The sequence below is a fragment of the Calliphora vicina genome, chromosome 1 (genome assembly GCF_958450345.1).
Source record: "Calliphora vicina chromosome 1, idCalVici1.1, whole genome shotgun sequence".
Taxonomy (NCBI): Eukaryota; Metazoa; Arthropoda; class Insecta; order Diptera; family Calliphoridae; genus Calliphora; species Calliphora vicina.
In genome coordinates this window covers 162,803,695-162,825,345 of record NC_088780.1, presented here as the reverse complement: position 1 = coordinate 162,825,345, position 21,651 = coordinate 162,803,695, and the positions used below count along the sequence as shown (strand labels likewise).

The 21,651-nt window shown below is 28.0% G+C and overlaps 1 protein-coding gene across 1 annotated transcript in view; it reads right to left on the bottom strand.

The window, feature by feature from the left end:
* Nucleotides 1-17,700: 17,700 nt before the first annotated feature.
* Syn (synapsin) overlaps nucleotides 17,701-21,651 on the bottom strand; it is a 54,337-nt gene continuing 50,386 nt past the window's right edge. Inside the window, 1 exon segment of the mRNA XM_065516472.1 lies at nucleotides 17,701-18,104. Coding sequence (XP_065372544.1) covers nucleotides 17,722-18,104 — 383 coding nt within the window. The 3' untranslated portion in view covers nucleotides 17,701-17,721.

Below are 21,651 nucleotides of genomic sequence, written 5' to 3'. Positions count from 1 at the left end.
ATTTCCCATTTAAAATGTATTTAATTTGTAAATTTATTTTTAAAAACCAAACAACAATTATTTATTTTAAAATAAAAAAAAAAATCACATTAAAATCACTGTACCATTTTTTTAATTTATGTCAAAATTATTTTTAAATTTATATTTAATATTTTCTTTTATAAATTTCACTTTTGTTTCTTTTTCCAATTTCGAACCGTTATAAGGAAAATTCACGCCGCTACTAAAATCCTTTTCAAATTCTTGTAGTGTTTAGCCTGTTTAAGATTTATTGCATACTTTTGCTTGTTTTTAAGATTTATAGCATACTTTTGGGGAGGCGTTAACATTTCAAGATAAATTTCACACTGCGCATGTTTATAAATGGGTTGTAAGCAGTCATTGGCTGAAAAGTAATAAAACAGGAAGGAGTTTGAAGTATATAATCTATTATATACTTGTTTATGTACATATGTATGTGTTGAATTTACTTGAGCTTGAGTCTTAAATGTCTATAGTTATTTAAATTTCAACCACTTTGATTTTGTATAAAAAAAATATAATTAAATTTACATTTTAGTTAAATTTTGTTGTTTTTTTGTGACAAAAATATTGTTTACATTGTATAAATTCATCATTGATTTTGTCTTTGATTTTGTGAAACAAAGTGGCCTGCTACTACTTGTATTCAAGGTCAGTTCAATGTTCAAACCAAAATCTACGGATATCCGTTTCCGCTAGAAAAATAGGTTAGTTACCGTTAGAAGCTGCAGTTATTGTGGTTGTTACTATTTAAATATTATTTGGGTTAAAGTTTGTATAAATACTATTGAACTTTGTGTACTTTTGGAATTGAATTATGATGTTTAAATATTGCACAAAATTAATTTAAAAATTCGAAGGTTTATGGGGCAAAATAGGGTAAATTCGGTAACATCAACAACAACAGATACAAACAAAATTTAAAATGTATCTACTTCATACAATTTTAGCATACAGGTGTTAGGTACTATTTTGAAATGGATTTGAAGTCGTTTGAGACATAACTTTCTGACAGTCAAATTTGTACTTTTTTCCATATATTAAATTATTTAACATACACTGAATCAATTAAGTCTCCGTACAGACATACTCATAATATAAACTAGCAATTTATGGTCACTTTTAAATACATATTTAAAATTTTTTTAAATTCATTTTATAAAAAACCTTGTAAACTAGAAATCAACATAACGGCTTTTAGCTGATCTTTTCTCTTTATATTGTGCTGTCGAATCTTTCTTTCCAAGTGATCCCATTGATGCTCAATCTGGTTGAGATCAGATGACTGGCTGGACGATTTAAGTGCTTAGGAACATTATAAATAAAACATGCCTTTACTAATCTGGAGGTGTGTTTGGATCGCTGTTCTGGTGCACTTTGTTTTAAGTTTTTTTTTAATATATTAAGGTATGCATATTTATCCATCGTGTTTTCAACAAAAATAAGATTTCCCACCTCAGATGAAGCCATGCAACCCCAAACAATAACGTTACCTCCTCCATGATTTACGGTTAGTGTCAAATGCTTCAGATTCATTTCAGTATTTGGCTTTCTCCATACCATTTTTCTTCCATCAGAACCAAAAACATTCAATTTACTTTCATCGCTAAAAATAACTCGATCCCAAAATAAAAAATCTTTATCAATATGCTCGATAGCGTAATCCAATCTCTTTTTCATGTTTACTTTTCGAACAAGCGACTTCTTACGGCTTACCCGACCATTGTATCCATTTAGTATAAAAGCGTTTCTTATAGTTTGGGGGTTTATCGTTAATTCATTACTAGTTTTCAATTTTCCGCAATTACACATGCGCTAATTGTTGGATTACCTTCTGTAAATCGTGCAATTCTTCTCTAAGTGGTGGTTTATTTTTCTTGGACGGTCAGTTCTTGGTTTATTTGCCATGGTTCCGTTTTTTTTGAACTGTTGAATAACTTACTGAATGGTCTTTTACAATATCATTGATTTCGGTTAGACTTTTTCCTTCATTTTGCAGGTTAATAATAACTTTCTTTCTATCCATTGAAATTTGCTTATTTTTGCATTCCCTGACAACAACAAAGCTGGTCCATTCTACGCACAGCCATTTAAATGCTGCAATTGCTCAGAATGGAGGACATACCACATATTAAATGCAAATAAGTTTTATATTGGGATTCCTTGCCTTAAAACGGTTAACTGTACGGAGACGTTTTTGGTGATACTTTTCGTACAATTATTGAATTTATGTAAATTTTTATGTTTTTAATGAAAATGTTTGTAGTTTTTTATGTTGATTTCTAGTTTACAATTTTTAAAAATTTTTAAATATGTATTGAAAAGTGACCATAAATTGCTAGTTTATATTACGGGTATGTCTGTACGGAGTCTTAATTGATTCAGTGTATATACATAAAAGTTGGCTGATATGCATTAAAAATCTAGACTAATAGTGCTTAATCGTTCTTCAAATGTTACTTTTTGAAGTTGACGGGGGTTCTAAGAAAGGGATTTAATGGAATTAAGGTACCAAAAAGGCAGAACTAATAGTATTTTATCGTTATTCACATAGTGAAGAATTAAACATTATTCTGAGTGAATGAGATAATTAGTGGTACAATTTCTTTGTTGTAATGGTACTTTTTGAATCATAACTCATAGCCTGTATGAAGTGAAAATGTAAAAAAAATACTTTTTCATAAAAAAAAAACTAAAATATCTTAAATCGTTAATAACTTTGTTAATACAGCGATTTTAGCCAATCTGTGATCACTCAAATTTCATACCAAAAATCGATTTTTAGTATACAATCGCTAATAAATTTGTAAATACAGCATATTAGTATTTTAGTATTTTAGCATAAAAGAGTCAAATATCTTAAATCGTTAATAACTTTGTAAATATAGCGATTTTAGCCAATATAAGCACAATCTGTGATCACTCATATTTCAAACCAAAAATCGATTTTTGGTAAAAAAATTCAAATATCTTAAATCGTTAATAAATTTATAAATACAGCGATTAGTGTTTATAAACCGGTTAACCGAAAAACGGATTTTTCTTCGAAATCTCGGTTTTTTGCGAACCGGTTAATTAAAATGTTGATTTTCGGTTAACCGGTTTATCCGGTTTTTATCACTCGTTTAACCGGTTTTTAAAATTTGGGACTAAAATTGATAAATCTCACGTTTCACAAATCTAGGTGGACAAAATTATAAAAATCGGTATCTTCAGAATTTGGAAAAACGAAGTTTTTTAGGAAGCTGACAATCTGCTCTCCTCCAATACAAATGGGGTTTTCAATTGTACATTTCGTTTTCTCAACAGAAGCGCCACAAGTTCAAAACATTTTTAATAATATTTTCGTTAATTTTTTTTTATATTTTAATGCTTTACTAAATTACATATATCTCAATTGTTTTACCATATAGAAATTCATACTTCAAAACATAGATAAACATTAATATAGGTTTTTATTAAGTGTATATCTTATATTTATGGGCCTCTCCATTTTCCTGTTATAGTCCTTTAAACTTGGGTCTCAAATATACTGATATTCTTTTTTTCTAAGAATATTATATAGTTTGCCAAAAAAAAGACCGTCGAAGCCCGTCCAATGACTATATACATCTTTTAACGAAACTTCTGGGCAATGTCTTTGTAAAAAAATTGTAGCCGCCAGCATACCAGCGAAATTCTTTTTTTTTAATTTTTATGTAATGGAATTTTTAGAAATATTTTTTTTTTATTACTGATTTTTATATATCTAGACCCTACTGTAACTTGAAATATAGTAAATACAGATCTTTTTAAAAATTTAGTTTTTAGAAACAATTGAAAACGTATTTTTTTATTTTTTTTTTATTAATGATTTTTATATATTTAGACCCTACTGTAACTTAAAAAAGTTTATATTGCTCTTTTAAACATTTTTTTTGGAATCGGAGACACAAATTCTATATAAAAAGAGCGCTAAATAATTTTGTCCACCTAGATTTTGATTTGGAACCACAATGCGTTTTTGTGCATTTTTAATATTCATTGTATGCACATTATTAGTCTGATTTGAAACCTAAACTGCTGATTTACAATACAAACCTATTTAGATTGATATTTTTAAGAATTACAATGATTCTAAATAGTAGAGGACGACGAGTTTACTTGAAAACTTATAAATAAGAATAAATTGCACATAATGAAACTATTAAAAATAAATTCCGCATAATTCTAGAAGTTAAGCCAAATCTTAATAATGATGTAATAATAGTGATGATTTTACCAAACGTTATGTTGAATTTGATGTGCATACCTTCTTTCAATCAATTTGAATTCATTAGTGTGTTTTGTTCTTAAAATTGTATTTTATTAATCATTTTGTTAGCTTAGTGTACAAAGTCCTTTTCAGAAGTGTTACAGGAGAGACAAAAAACGTTTAAAATCCATAATTTTAAATATGAAATCTGATAATGGAGTTTTATTACTTACATATTTGGTACGATTTATAATGACAAATAAGCACAGCGTTTGTATCTTATAGGTCCTTTTTTGGGACTTGTCACATTTTCTGTTTCATATCAGAAAAAATTATTGAAATTTAATGAATAAACTAATTACTAAAACAAGTATTATATAGTTAGTAACATATTTATACTCAATTCCATTTGATAATTTAGAAATTTTTACAAAATAAAATGGACTTAGCACTTTTGTATATTCATAGTTATTTAATATTAACCATTCCTGACTACTAAAAACTACACATTTTAAAACTTTATATACTTTATTGGACATTTTATGTTTTCTACATATATATGACGGTTAACCGGTTTAACCGGTTTTTTCGATGTCGGTTAACCGAAAAACCGGTTTTTTAAAAAATGCCAATTTTCGGTTAACCGACAAACCGGTTTTTTATAAACACTAACAGCGATACAGCTGTGATCACTCAAATTTCATACCAGAACCATTTTTAGTTTAAAAAAGTTAAGACTTTGTAAATACTGCGTTTTAAATAACTTTGTAAATACGTTTCTAAGGAAAATAAGCCCGATCTGTGATCACTCATATTTCTGACCAAAAATCGATTTTTTATATAAAAACTCAAAATGTCTAAATTCACAAATAACTTGGCCAGTAAGCGTTTAATCAAGAAAAGGAGCTCAATCTGTGATCACTCATATTTCTGACCAAAAAACGATTTTTTATATAAATATTCAAAATATATAAATTAGCTAATAACTTGGCCAATAAGCGTTTACTCAAGAAAAGGAGCCTGACCAAAAATCAATTTTTTATATAAAAACTCAAAATATATAAATTCGCTAATAACTTGGCCAATAAGCGATTAATCAAGAGAAGGAGCTCGATCGTTATATATTTGCAAATACAGCGATTTTAGCCCAATATAACCTCAATATGTCAAATATCTTAAATCTTTAATAACTTTGTAAATACAGCTATTTTAGCCAATCTTAGCTTAATCTGTGATCACTGATATTTCATACCAAAAAAAAAACGATTTTTTATATAAAAACTCATAATATTTAAATTCGCTAATAACTTTTCCAATAAGCATTTAATCAAGAAAAGGAGCTCGATCTGTGATCACATATATTTCTGACAAAAAATCGATTTTTTATATAAAAACTCATAATATCTAAATTCGCTAATAACTTGGCCAATAAGCATTTAATCAAGAAAAGGAGCTCAATCTGTGATCACTCAAATTTTATACCAAAAACCATTTTTAGTTGAAAAATTTTAGCCCAATTATAACCTCAATATGTGATCACTCTAAAAGTGATCACTCATATACAAACTAAAATAATAAAAAATTCAAATATCTTAAATCTTTAATAACTTTGTAAATACAGCTATTTTAGCCAATCTAAGTTTAATCTGTGATCACTGATATTTCATACCAAAAGTCGACTTTTAGTATAAAGTTAAATACCTTAAATCGTTAATAACTTTGTAAATACTGCGATCTTAGCCAATATAAGCTCAATCTGTGATCGATTTTTAGTATACAAAATCTGAAATATCTTAAAAACAACACGATTTAAGATTCTAAATGTTGATTTTTGGTATGATTGAGGTGTTTAACTTTGATAATGTTACGTCTTTGCAAGTTTCAAAACAGATCAGAGCTATAGTTTAGAAATTTTCAACTAGAGTGTCAAAAAAACCGGAAAATTTAAAAAAAACGGTTTCCGGATTAACCGAAAAGGTGTATTTTTGAAAAAACCGGTTTTGATTTTTATCTTTTAAAAAACGATTATCCGGTTTCGGATGAAAAAACCGGTTGACCGGTTTTCGGTTTCGGTTTTGGATACTCTATTTTCCACCCAACAAATAAAATCCCTTTAAATTAAAACACAAGTATCATTTTTTTGTTTCAATATTTTTATTTTTTAACACTTTATTTTTCATAATATTTTTAGGTTAGTACATAAGTATTTTATATTATTTGTTTTTTTTATTTTTATCATTAATTTTGTTGTATAATAAATATGATTACATATATGAAATTTGTTTATAATAATTTAAAAAACAAAACAAAAAAATCGCTGATTATAAAATGTATAAAATTTTCATAGATTTAAAAAAGAAGAGCTCAGAAGAATACAGTTTTAATCAGTTGCAAATGTTGATTTTTGCTAAATCTATCAAATTTCATTAAATTGAAGGCAAAAAATGATCATCATGTGTGGCTGGCTGATCTAGTTAAACTTTTGTTGTTGACTCAAACATGAGAAAGTGTTGGAATTTACAACATTTGCATATGATTCTTAGAAGCTGAAAATACTTAGTGCCAACTAAGCTCTTCTTTTTTTGTTGAAATGAATCATGATTTTATGAATTTGAATAAGAGTCTGGTTTCAATTAAATTGTGTTTTTTTGTCGTTTGGTTTTTCTTTTAGTTAGAATGATAATTGTTACGATTGATAATAATAATGGTGATGATTATGTATGATTTTCATTTTGTATGTTTTAGAGTAGGTTGGTTGGTTGGTTGTTAATTGGTCAATGATATAAATTATTCATTTAATTATAATTATACGTTTGTAATAATAATAATGATGATGATGAAAAACTTTGTTTTTAATTTTTGTATATAAGTAAGTACAATATTTTGTCGGTCTTTTTGTCTTTCATATGCAGAAATTTGCATTTTGTTTTGTTTGTATTAAGAACAATTAACATAGATTTAGTAGAAGATAAACATTAAAAAGTTTATTATATTTTTAAATATAAATATAGTTTGTTAGTTACATATAATTTGTTATTATTTTTTATGTATTGTATTGTATGTATATCATTATTATTTAATATTTATTATACTATGTATGTAAGTATTTATGTTTTATAATAATATATTAATTTATATTGTTTATAACATTTCATATCTAAATATTTAAATATTTATGTATATAATAAATTATTTTTTGTATTTTTATTTTTTGTAATATTGAAAATTATTTTATAATAATATTAAAAAATTAACTAAGCAAAAACTTTGTAAAAACTTAAACAACATAACAAAAATTTATTTATTTATTTTTTAAAAATAGGTTGTTACAATGAATATGTTTGTTTGTTTTTATTTGTTAAGGTCTGTATTTGTTTTATAAGTGTGCTTTAGTTTTAATTTTTCTTTTATTTAAAACTTAATAATATTTATTTGATTTTTGCTTAAGTTTTCCATTAATTAGTTTTTAAAGTTATTTAGTTTATTTATATTTTTATGAAAAACAATATTTTAAGCATCTTTTTGTTTATTAGAAGCATTTCGTTGTCATTATGATGCTATTGCTTTTAATTTCCTTTTAAATTTTGTGTTTTTTCAGGATATTTTTTATGGAGATTTTTTTTTGAAAGTTTTTAGAATTTTTTAAAACTTTATAAAAAATTACATTTTTTTTTAATGTTCTATAACACAGTGCAACACGAAAAAAAATAACTACGTGATAAAAGACCAAAAAAAAGGTCCGTGTCTCCCAGTTTTGCCCAAAGTAATGCCCTTTCTTTTTATGGAACCCCAAAGATTTGGTGCCTCGGTGTCATTTTTGCAAAAAAGTGATCAATTTCTCAGGCTCATTTCTTGCAAACAGTTCGGAATTTTGATTTTGGCTCAGAGAGTAACTGAGCCAAAGTTGTAGCCCTTGTCATAAATAATAAAAATTGTGAATTCAAGATCAAAATCGCAAAAAACTTTAAAAAATTCGAAATAAATTTAGAAATAAATTTTTCTAAACCTGCAAAAATGACACCGATGCCCCAAATCTTTGGGGGCTCATAAAAAAATTACATGACTTTGGGCAAAACTGGTCTTTCTTTTTTAGTGTTTTTTTACATAGTGGTGTCCGTATATGGTTATATTTCCATGACTCAAAAAATTACACACCGTGTAATGTTCTAAAATTAGCGACGAAAGTGTCTTCAAAATTTCAAAAGGTCATTCTACAAAGTACCAAAATTACTAGTTCTTTAAGCTACAGAATTTTTTAAAAATTTAATATATGTATGCAAATACAGCACTGTCGTCAAACGCTTTCATGTATGATAAGGCGAATTTATAGACGGTGAGCTCAACTAACAAACCAATGCGAATTCATTCGAGGTGGATTTAGTCAAACAGCTGATTACTTTTTTATCCCGCCTGCCAAAGCTTGTTTTTATATTTCAATATCTACACGCAGAGAAAAAATATAATTGGGCATGGTTACTGTAACCATTTAAATAGTGTTACAAGATTTTTAACAATATTATAGTCACAGTAACTATTTACATGATTGTGGTAACCATAATATGGTTAATTTATGATTCACATGATTGTATCAACCATATACATATATGGTTACAGTAAACAAATATATGTTGTGGCATATCCTATGTTAATTAACAAACTACATATTTATTATTTACTTAAATAAGTTAAGCCACCATTATTCAATTATCCACATTATTTTAATTTCTGTTTTTTGACATTTGGTAAGACCAATTGTTGTTTTTGTAGAACTGTCTGTCACCACCTTGAATTCGCCTTGTCCAAAGTATACAAAGGTGACAATTTTAATGTTTCTAAAAAGCCAAAATCAGTTTCCTAAAGCAGCTCTCATGGAAAGAGAAACATACAATAATTTTGGCACCTAATTTATTTTGTGTAAAAGTTACATGCAGCTAAAATATAATCAAAATGCACTTTGGAAAGAAAGAGAGAAATATAAAACTTGCTTATCTTCTGTCACATACGTACAAAAATAATTCGCCTCTTAGTTAATATCAAACTCCATATATAAACAAGTAAGAGTGTTATATTCGGATGTGACGAATCTTGTGAGAAGAAAATATTTTTCTGATATAGGGGTTATTATTGACCGATCCTCACAAAAGTTGGTAGACAGATTTATGTTCATATAAAACTTGTTTGTGTCCAATTTCATCACAATATTAATTATTATGAAGGTTCCAGTCATTTGCTTAGGGGGACCTTTTATGGGGATCAGGGGAAAAATCTTGAACGATTTTTGCTATACATTACAGTATTTCAAGGAACTTAGAACTAATTTGTGCAAAATTGTATCATTAATGCCGTATTCAACAGACGGACAGACATATGTAGCTAGATCGGCTTAGAATCTTATGAGGACCCCAAAAAAGATGTGGGTCTGCGATGAATATTTCGATGTCTTACAAATGTAATGATTAAATCAATATACCCCCATCTTTTGTGATAGTGGATATAAAAAGAAACGAATTCGCCTTGATGTATGACATTCTCTGTTTTCGCTCTATGCAACGAGTTTCTTAAAGCCACAGATATTAGTCTAATAAAAGTATAGTCCTGTTAAGAATAAATAGCAAATAATACCATCTGGAATATTGAGAAAATTTAACGGTATCCAGTTGTGGTGTCCATTGTTCATAAAATTTTAGCCATTTCGACAAATTTAATGCAAACAAATAAAAGAGTTATAATCGGCTATGCCGAATCTTATGTAGCCTTCTTCAAAGTATACTTTAAGACAAAGGTTGGAATCATTTTTGTTGAATAACAGTTTTTGGGTAAAAAAATGTTTGTGTTTTGTCCGTCCAAGTTTCTATGATGTTGCAAAGGTCTTTGAAATGTCCAGATATAGATCAAATATAGAAATATTGAGGTATTCGTGTTTTTTTTTTGCTTATATTTCAGCCGATTTTCCCAAATTTAAATAGTAATCCAGGAGCTGTCATAATGAAGAAGACGGTGTCCCACCTATTCTGCCAATGCCCGGCTCTAATTAACCTGAGGGAATGTATTCTCGGAATTCCATTCCTATCATTCTTAGATGAGCTATCAAGGATGAGTCTTAGACGAATCTACTCCTTCATCAGCCTGGAGACAACGGACGTATAATAAGTACTATTGTGTTTACCCCTTGGGTATCACAATGGGGTCAGCTTTAAATGGAGCTGCTTGAAGAGTGGCTGCCCATGGAACCTAACCTAATCTAATAGTAACCCAATCGGGACTATAGCGGATATATTGATATATAAATTATATATGTAAGTTATTTGCTGGCTTCGGAAAGTTGATTTCAACATACTATCTATAATGATCCACAAAATAGTTATATACTTTATGGAACTGTAATAAATATGACCATAGGATTTTTAAAAAATCTCATATCCTGGCGAAAGAAGCTTCTATCGCATCATAGTTGCGAAGCAATAGAAGTCACAGTGCTTATGTTTTTTTTCAGGGACATACAGCTGATAATGTTTTCATCACAGCATTTTATTGAAGATGGAATTTCCGTGCATTTTCGTAATACAAGAATGTTTTATTTTTGGAACAACATGGATGATTTTTATACCCTTCACCTTCGTAAGAAGGGTATATATAAGTTTGTCATTCCGTTTGTAATTTCTACATTTTTCATTTCCGACCCTATAAAGTAAATATATTCTGGATCCTTATAGATAGCGGAGTCGATTAAGCCATGCCCGTCTGTCTGTTTCTCTGTCTGTCTGTTGAAATCAATTTTCTGAAGACCCCAGATATCTTCGGGATCCAAATCTTCAATAATTCTGTCAGACATGCAAAATCGGTCCATAATAACGGAGATATGTCCATAATAATAAAGACAATATGGATATCTAATGATAGATCCATCCATTGCAACGATGTAGATAAGTAAGTTGGACCTACAATGGGTCAAAATCGGGACAAATATTTTTTAACCCGAATTTTTTTTTCATCAAAAAATTTTTTTGGTCATAAATTTTTTTTTAAAAAAAAAAAAAAAAAATTAAAAAAATTTGGAAAAAACTTTTTTTAAAAAAAAATTAAAAAAAAAAATTTGGAAAAACAATTAAAAGAAAATTTAATTTTGTTTACCTAAAAATATTTAAACAAATTTATTTTAAAGTATAATTTGGTGAAGGGTATATAAGATTCGGCACAGCCGAATATAGCACTCGTACTTGTTTTTATTATATTTGAAATGGTTAAATGGTGTTTACCATTGATTGGTATTTTATTTGAAAGACAATCAACTTAGCCTTCAACGGTTCTTTACGAAATAGCTTTATTTCTTAATTTATTTTATATTTAAAGTAACGTACACTATTTTCCACAGTATACGAGGGATACTATTTATGTTTTGAGAAAACTATTCAAACATTTCTGAGAACAAAAATTACTTATCTTCCACAAAAGTAATAATTTTTAATCTTTATTTGCCCTAAAATGTTTGCATTGATTTGAATTTTAGGAGACGATTTGTTTTGAAAATTTGTAATTCCAAAATACGGTGAATGCAAAAATATGTGGCATCATTGCCTACCATTTTCATAATTCACTACAAATTTTAAAAAAATCTATTGTTTTTGAAAAAAGAAACCTCCATTTTATTCCTGTTTTAAAACCAATATGTATATTTTTATAATGTTTGTTTATAATAATTTCAACAAATATATTTGACTAAAATTAAAAATATAATTTTAAAAATAAGCTGAGGAAAAGTATAGGCTAACATATATTTATTTAACATAAAAACAATTACAACACATAACCATATAATTTATTTATGTTTAATAATATTTGGTACATAATAATATAGTATTTGTATAATAAATATATGTATAATTCAATATTTATATGTAAAATACATAATTTAATTGAAAATTATTGTTATAATATTATTTATTTAGCTTTTTGCGGATTAGATTTTTACGAATTGTTTAAATTAGAGTGTATGTAGGTAAGTTAAACATTGCTTCCTGCGGTAATTAATATTTTTTATTTAGTTTTAAATGAATTATTTATTATGTTTAGGTTTTAATTATTTAATTAATATTATTATTGTTTGTCTAATATAATTTTTTTTGTTTGTAATATCTTCAGCATTTTCATTTTTATCTTCATTTTAAGTTTTTTTTTTGTTGTGTTTGTTTATAATCTTTTGTTTTTTTTAGAGTATATTGTCATGGTATTTTTTTGTTGTTTTTGGTTTTTTTAAATTTAAATAGAGTGTCTCATGTTGGAGTATAATTTTTTGTTGGTTTTTGTTTGTTATTTTGTAACAATAAGTGTATATAAGTTTTTTTTTTGTTTTAAATATATATTTTACTTACTTACATATGTAGTTAGTATATATATAGTAATTTTAATGTATTTATTGTATATATGTATGTATTTTTGTATGCATGTAGTTGTTTATTATGTTTTATAATTCATAATTTAATTATAATAATTTGTTTGGGAAATTAGTTGTTTTTAATTAAGGAATTCATAAAATGCAGCATACTTTTAGGCTTAATAAAAATGACATTCTTCGAATTGTTATACAAAATACTTTTTTGCTTGTTTTTCTTCAAATTAGTAGTTTATATAATTTAGGAACTCATTTACATCTCAATACAACTAAAATCGTTATAAATTATTATTAAATTAAATTATTATTCGATCTCAATTGTTTCGATATTTAAAACGGCTTGAATTTCCAAATACGATGGATTTAATTTTGTATGAAAACTGGCTTTACGACAACATTATTTATATTCGGTGTCTAAATGAATGTTTTTTGAGTAGCAGACCTTTCGAGATATGTACATATATCGAAAGGGGGAATTCGCATAATAATTTGTCTCTTAATAGCTGGCGGATAATTACCACAGTCGAACACGATCGAATACTTATTCGAACGTGCGATTTGTATTTATTTTTGGGATACTCTCATTCGATATCGAATAAAATTTATAGAAATTTATGTCGATTACGAGAATTTGCCCCCTGGTTATTGACCAAACGAAGGCGTTTTTATCTCCATCACATGCAAAGCTACCACTTTTATTGCTGTATATCTTCTAAACTCAAAGCGTACAGGAAATACAATCGTAAATAGCCTTAGAGTCTGAAATGCGACTCAATCAATTTCGGACAACCGAAGCGTTCACCATCATTGACGACTTTTTGTGTTGTCCATCAAACAATCGTTCTTTTGCTCACTAAGTTCGGTAATTGGGTAATCATCCATCTTGACGATATCGATGAAAGTTATGGAACCGTTACAAATTTGTGTGGGATTTGTCTTTCCATATCGTTTCAGAAAAATTGAGCAGAAAATATATCCTTGGCTTTAGAAAATTGGGTTGACAAGATGTGTTTTGCAAAGCCAAAGAAATGATCCAAGATCTTAATGTGAAGATCTTCCTTCCATTACATCCAGAATCGGTGATGAAAAATGGAGTTTTTATTCGGAATGTTATACATAACATTTTCTGTAAAAATACTGTTACAGATTTGCACTATTAATTTGAATTTAACGGGTTTCCACAACCACCACCTTTATTATATACTGTCATACTTCTACTTATTAGCAAAGTGCTGCCAACATTAACATTAAGGTGCTGAATGCTCTAGAAATAGAACATTCTAGTTTTGTCCGTTAGATAATTCATGAAACTACTAGAAGATGACACTGTGTATATAAATAGTAACAACACGTGTGAATTAAAAGAGATTATTTAAATTGTGTAAATTTAAATAAATAAAGAGTTGTTACAAATTTTAAACAACTGATCGCTTTTATTTGTAATTAAAAGAATACGGTTTATTTAAAATAAATAAACCAACGTTTTTAAATAGCAAAAACGTAACACTATTGTAATACATAAAATTTTCTATGCTTTTCTTGAAATCCAACCACAAAATAAACACCATATCATGGAGTCCTTGCAACACTCAAATGGAATCAGCTTCTTTACAATGAGTGGATTCTTACGTTTGCATCACTCTATTTTTTTCAATATCGTTAAATTAAAAGAAACCGATAGGAAATGTGAATTAACAGGGTATGAACGGACATACATACTTATATCGAATTTAAAAGCAAAATGTAAATTAGTATTTTACATAAAATTGTTTGAAAGTTTCAGATGAGTCGCTGCAGTACTACAGTCTGATGCTGAATCCATAACAAAATTACTAAGTATGAAGCATGAATGTACATGAATGAAAGAATTGTTCATTCAAATAATTGTATTTGAATTCCCTTAATTAGAGAAATTTAATATTGTTAAACCATTTTATGAATTCCTTATTATTTTTTTTTCAACATTAAAAACTTATATTTGTTTTAAATTAATTATAATTTGTAATATTTTATTTTAATATTTATTCTGTTTTAATAAATTAACATTGTCATGGGTTGATTTCATATGTATGTTTTGTATGATGTTTGTTTTCTTTATTAATTTTAATGCTAAACAAAATTAATACTCAACATAATTATCGCAGTTTAATTTTTTTAATAATTTGTGCAGTTTGTTCTAAGTGCGTTTGCATTTGGTTTGAGCACAAGTAAAGCAACAAGCGACGAATGAGAAAATATCTAGTTAATTTAAATATGAAGCTAAAACTTAAGATTAGCTGAAATTTTCCAGGAATTGTAAGGAATTTTTATTCGATCATGGAATTAATTAAATCAATTTGAGCATAACTCACTAAAATATTTACTCGCAATTAAAAATGTTATAAATTCATTCAAAGCAGTTTATTTGAAGAGAATTTATTCATTGTTGAATTAATTCATAATAATATTCATTCAACCTTTGAATGATTAAATTTATGTTAATTCGAATCCTGAGCTCTGAATAAATTAATTCAATTTTATGCTTAATTCACTAAAACCTTAATTCAGCATTAAAAATATCAGCAATTCATTTCCTAACTCCATTCACAAAAACAAATTCTTTAGACTTTAAATTGAATAGAATTAATTCATTGTTGAGTCAATTCATAATAGAATTCATTCAACCTTTGAAAGAATAATTTTTTGTTAATTCAAATTGAATTACACTATTTATTTTTCATACAGTTTTGATTTTGTATTGCTTTCAATAATTTAGAAAATGAATTGATTTGAAGAGAATTTATTCATTGCTGAATTAGTTCATAATAATATTCATTTAACCTTTGAATGATTCAATTTATGTCAATTCTAATGCTGAGCTCTGAATTAATTAATTAAATTTTAGCTTAATTCACTAAAATCTTAGTTCAGCATTAAAAAATATAAGAAATTTATTCCCTAAATTTATTCACAAACATTAATTCTTTAGGCTTTTATTTGAATATAAGTTATTTATTGTTGAATCAATTCATAATAGAATTTTTGTTAGTTCAAATCCAATTAAATTTGGGGGATTCAAACGGTCTGCTTATTAGGTCGTATTGTCATAATGTCGTAAAATATTTTTTTAGTTTAAACAAATTCTTGTTGCGCTGCAAACAAAAAAAGTGTTGTTTTATGACAAACCAATAAACATAGTTCTAAAAGTCTTATTAGTTTATAACTTTTTTGTTTGAAACCCAACAAAAATTTATTTAAACTAAAACAATATTTTATGACATTATGACAATACGACCTAATAGGAGACAGTTTGAATCCCCCAATTATTTATTCCAAATTAGTTTAGTTTTTGTATTGTCTTTAACTTTGTTTTTAATAGATTTGAATAGAAGAAAAATTTCAATATTTCAATAAATTTTTAATGGTTCTGATTTACAGATAACTTGAATGATTCCATAATGAATTAATTCTATAAAGATAGAATTCTTTAAGCTTTTGAATTAATAAGGAATTAAGACAACGAAATAATTTATAACGAATACATTAATGGAATGGTGGAGGTATTAAATTTAATTTGAAATTGAAAATTAAATTGGAAATTAATTCTTTCGAATCTTTATTCAAATCTAATCGAAATTGTACTAAAATATTTTTTCTTCATTCAATTTGTTTTGGTTTTTTAAACTCGTAATTTCTAAAACCATTTTGGAATAGTTTTGAATTGAAGAAAAATGGAAACATTCAATCAATTTTATTAAGATATTTTTAAAGGATTTCAATTAAAGACAACTTGAATTGACCCAATAACGAATTAGAATAATGAATTATTAAAGGAGTAAATTGAAGTACTTAAATGAAATTGTTAAAAGGTCTAATGAAATTTGATTTTGAAAATTGAATTAAGAATTAAACATTTTTATCATGATAAACGTCAAAATGGTTGTCAAGATAAAAAATTATCAGGTATAGTCCCCATTTATTAGTATTATTGCTTAGTAATGACAAAATTGTTAGTGTTTTTACTCAGACAACAAACGTCATTATTTGGTGTGATAAATATTTGTCAACTATAGACAGGAGGTGAGACATAGGATCAGAACAAGACATGGAATCCATGCTAAACTTATTTGTAATTATATTCGCTAAAGTTTATTTATAGCAGAATTCATATCGGGGTTTAAATTTATAGAAAAGTTTCTTTAAAACCCATAAATTTAAAAAATCTACTTTAATTTTATTATTATCATGTCGCTTGTCGTTTCATTGTGTTATGCTTTTGGAGGGGTTAGTAAGCAAACATTTATTTTGTATTACGCCTATTACGAACGTTATTACATTAATTAAATTCATTTAGATTTTAGCACAATGATTCCCATTTTATAAGCCAGGATTTTATAAGAAAATATAAAATCCTTAACGTTTACGCTTTTTATTACATTTTCACTATTGTATAACAATTATAAAGTGCAATATTTAACTAAGTTTTGTCGTCATTCATCAACAATTAATTGATTAAATTATTATTTCCTTTATTTAAATTAATTAATATTTGTTCTTTTATTTTTAATACTATAAGAACAGAAAAAACAACAAAAAGTTTATTTTTTATTTTCTTTTTAGCATGAAAAATGTTTCATGAAACCAGGAAACTTTAGAGGCGATGAGTTGCTTCCGTATGAGTGAGTTAGTGAGAGATAGAGAGAGAGAGAGGGAGTTGAAATTGTTATAAAAGTTTTAAAAACAATGCAACAGGAAATTGAACTCTCTTAAACAAGCAAACAATCCAAAATGTCTTGGAATGAGTGACTGGATATAACAAATAGGGAGAGAAAATGCTCAAGTGTTGCATATATGTAAATATATGTATGTAAATATGATTAGGGGTATCTATGTTATGTGTATTGTATGTTGGCTTTTAATATTAATTAGTATGACATTAACAGTAACAATAAAACATTTTATTTGGTTTAAATACGATTATTTTTGTCGGTTGGTTGGTTTTTTGTGTTTAAATTTAACGCCTTTTATCTATATTAATTGGTAAATTTTGTTTGTTTGTTTGTTAGTTTGTTATTTTGTTTTAATTATTTTCGTTTGCTTATTTTAAATCTAAATCATCCTCTTCCTCTAAATGTTTGTTGCTATTCCGCCAACTGTTATACGCTGGTATGCTGCTGTTGCTGTCGGTTGTTTTCACATCACTAAAATCACTAAAGGCGGCATTTTGTATGCCCTCATAGATTTTGTAGTTGTTAGCAGTGCTATTGGTTGGGCCATAACTGCTGGTGCGATCGGATGTTACACTCATACTCTTGGAAGTACCAAAACGATCGGTCTTGTAGGCAGAACTGGGTGTGCCGAAAATCAATTCGGCATCGGAGAGTGAACCGCCGGATCGTGTAAATTTGCCATTGCCCAAGGGAGGCTGGCTGTCGCCAAATATTATATCCAAATCTGAGCTTTTATTCATGCTGTTGGAGCCTGCAAAGAATTAACAAAAGAACATTAACAAAATTGTGCATAAATTATCACAAAATATTACATTTAAAACATGCTTGTTTAGTGCATTGCTTTTATTTGTTCTGGTTTTGTTTTTGAAACTAAAAAAAATGTTTGATACTTTTAACGCTGAGCGAAAGGTGAAGAATGAGAAATGAGTGAGTGAAGGCATTGTATCTTTGGAAAAAAGGTGTATGAAAGAAAGTTCTGCACGAATTTAAAAAAAATATTAACTGGCTGTAAAGTGTCTGATTTTAGCATAAATAGTTAGTAAGTAGTTTGTAGTATGTAGTAGTAAAGGTGCAAATTTGTAATACTCTTTAATTGTTGTTTGTTTTTATTGGTAAGCTTTTAAGCTCTTACAGTAAAAGCTCTCATATCAGGACCATGTACTTACATATCGTACATTTGTATGAGCGTGCGTGTGTAAGTATTCTATATACATCTTCCAGCCATCTACATTTGCCAACAAAATCTGTAGGGTTCGGTTTGTTAATAAATTGTCTTGTTATGAGAGCTTTCACTGTAGGAATATGAATGCATTCAACATAGATACAAGTAAACACGCATACATACACACAACTGCAAGAAATAGTAGACAAAATTTTTTTTTTTTTTGGTTTTTAAATTTTATATTGTGGTTAAATTTAATTGAAGTCATATGTAATGGGAAGTTCAGTTAAAATATAAGGGATTTAAACACATTTTTAAAAACGAAACTTTTCAGAATACATATTTGCTGAACTTAAAAAGTATAACTAGGAGCGTAAAGAATTTTCTCAGTAGTCAAAAGTTTCCAGATCCCCAAAACTCAATTTTTAAACCTAAATGCTGTTGAGAGCTTTATTTTTGGAAATCGTTTTAAAATTGCTTGTGATATGAAAAACAAAACACGATTTTCTTAGTAGAAACCCATCAAAAATTTGGTAATGACTTGCAATTACAGAACAACATACTTTTCAATGACTACTTCATACCATCCACATTACTTAGAAGTAGTTTTGTAATGACCAACAATATAATTAGATAGTACTTGTCTACGAAATTCAGAATTAACTTATAGGTCGATTATGGAAGGCAACCGAACTTTATTTGTGATGCCACAGGGCAACCATTTGGCAACACAATGGTTGGCAACTGTCAACGCAACTGAAATTCAGTTGCCATCCATAATCGACCAATTAATCTTAGTACTAATTATAGGCCTTAATATTGAATTTTTTTTCTGAAATATATCACTTTGCTTATTCTCTCAAACTGAACTCCAATGCATATAAAGACAATTAAATGAATGTATAGATTAATAAAATATTATTTATTATTTTACTGCTCTACCTCCTCAGGTAGATAAGCGATCTTAACTAGACATCAAATTTGTTTGAACACAAATCTTTTAAATTAATACAGTTATCATGCAAAGATTTCCTAATAACATAATATCCACAATTGATAAAGTTCTAGAAATAATCGACCTAAGTTTCAGTCTTTTCTAAAGCAATACTTTCACTAAATGAGTTTTTATCTAAGCTGGACGTCAAAAAGTCCGTTTGAAGGACCTGTTTAAGAGGTACGTTCATATTGATCAAATATTGTATAAAGAAAACTACTTTTTAAACATTCAATTATTCAATTAAAGACTGTTTTTATAAAAAATTTGATTTGTCAAAATAACGAATGAAAATTAGTTTTGACTTTATTAAATGAATTCTATAATTTCCAAATGAAATTCTTTGAATCATAGAGAAATACACATACGGCGAAAACTAGAAAAAAAAAACTCAAAATTACTCAAAATAATCACACATACTAGTGTTGTTATTGTTTTCACATAGTTTTTTTTTACCAAAACATTATTACGACTTAGGTTTTTGACAACACCCGGGACAACTTCGGGAGACTGTCTCGTATTAGTGATTTAGCTATCATTTAGGGTGATATTATTCACATTTAAGTGAGAATTGTCTTCACGCTAGATTACATGGGATGTATTAAGTAAACAATTGGCTTCTCTCTGCACTATAAAGAGCACATACACATGTGTCAAATTACCCAAAATATATAAAGTCAGCTAAGTGGTCAGACATTAGTGACAATTACTGTCTATATTGACTAATTGTGTTTCCAAGTAGGGATCTGAACAACTGTTTGCAGGGGGTGCAGTTTTCACTTAAGGGTCCAAAATGGAATCTGGCACTGGAGCCGGAGTTTAAGTAGTAGATGTCCTAACGATCTGTAAAGCAACGGATTTGATAAGGGCACACGTCACAGAGGGATATTGACAATTTATGTAGATAGTCAGGCAGCACTGAGGGCTTTGAAATGTCATATGGTATACTCTAGTATAGTGTTGGACTGTAAGAGGGCTCTAGAAGCGTTATTGGAACTATACACAATTAGATTGCGTTGGGTGCATAGGTACTGTAACATTCGGGGAAATGAGATAGCAGATGACCTGATCAGACATGGTTCGGATTTGGATTATATTAATATTAATATAGGTTGATATTCGAAAGATTCCGGGACTCTACGAAGAAATCGCGGTATAGTGGGATGGATTGCAGGGTGTCAAGGGCTATTTGGACAAAGTTGGATGTAAAGGCAACCAGAATACTAATTGGTTTGGATAGGAAAAGTCTCAGTTTATTACTAGGAGTGATAAACTGCCACCGCTCCATTGCAGCCGTCATTAGTAAATATGACATGGGCGCACAGGACTTTAGCATGTTGTGCGAGGATATTGAGGAACTAGAAAACGTAGAAGATATTCTGTTGAAAGATTCCATGATGAACTGGGGGATATAGCTAGATATGATTTAGGTAATCTATTAAGCTTTATCAGAGGAATATACTGGCTATTTTAGGTAATAGGACTCCGAGAATCCTAGTCTATACTTATTTCTTTTCTATCCAATTTCATTTATTCATATCTGGTGTGAACTATCCTATGGGTCTCCAAGTGTGAGTTTCATAAAATTTAGAAGTTATTGTGGTTTTTAAAAACCAAATTTGTAAAGATTTCGTTTGAATTCGATTCGTTTGATTAGAATTTCATTTATTTCATAAAACAGGCTGTTAAACAGATTCTTACTTGAAATAAATCTCAATATACGTAGATACATTATTACATTTTTAAACTGGATTGTCCTTATAAAAGAAATGTATGTTCAAATTAACATTTGCACAATTTAAAAATCAACTGTATTTGTGTAGAGCACAAAACTGCGGATTTAAATGCAGATAACGCTTCTCAGAGATAATGCGGTGCGTATTTGGTCAAATCACTAGGTCTCATATCATGTCATATTTTCATAATGTCCTAATATTTCACAATGGTTTGAAAATGTTGTTATTGTCTCGCAAGCATAACATGTCCTAAAATAATACTACTCTGTATGCTATGTTTATTGTATTATCGTAACCAACCAGCAGAGACCTCAGCCGAACGCCTAAGAGTCGGTTAAACAGAGCCGCCGAGTCATGAAATATTAGGACATTATGACAATATGACATGATAGCAGACATTGTAAAT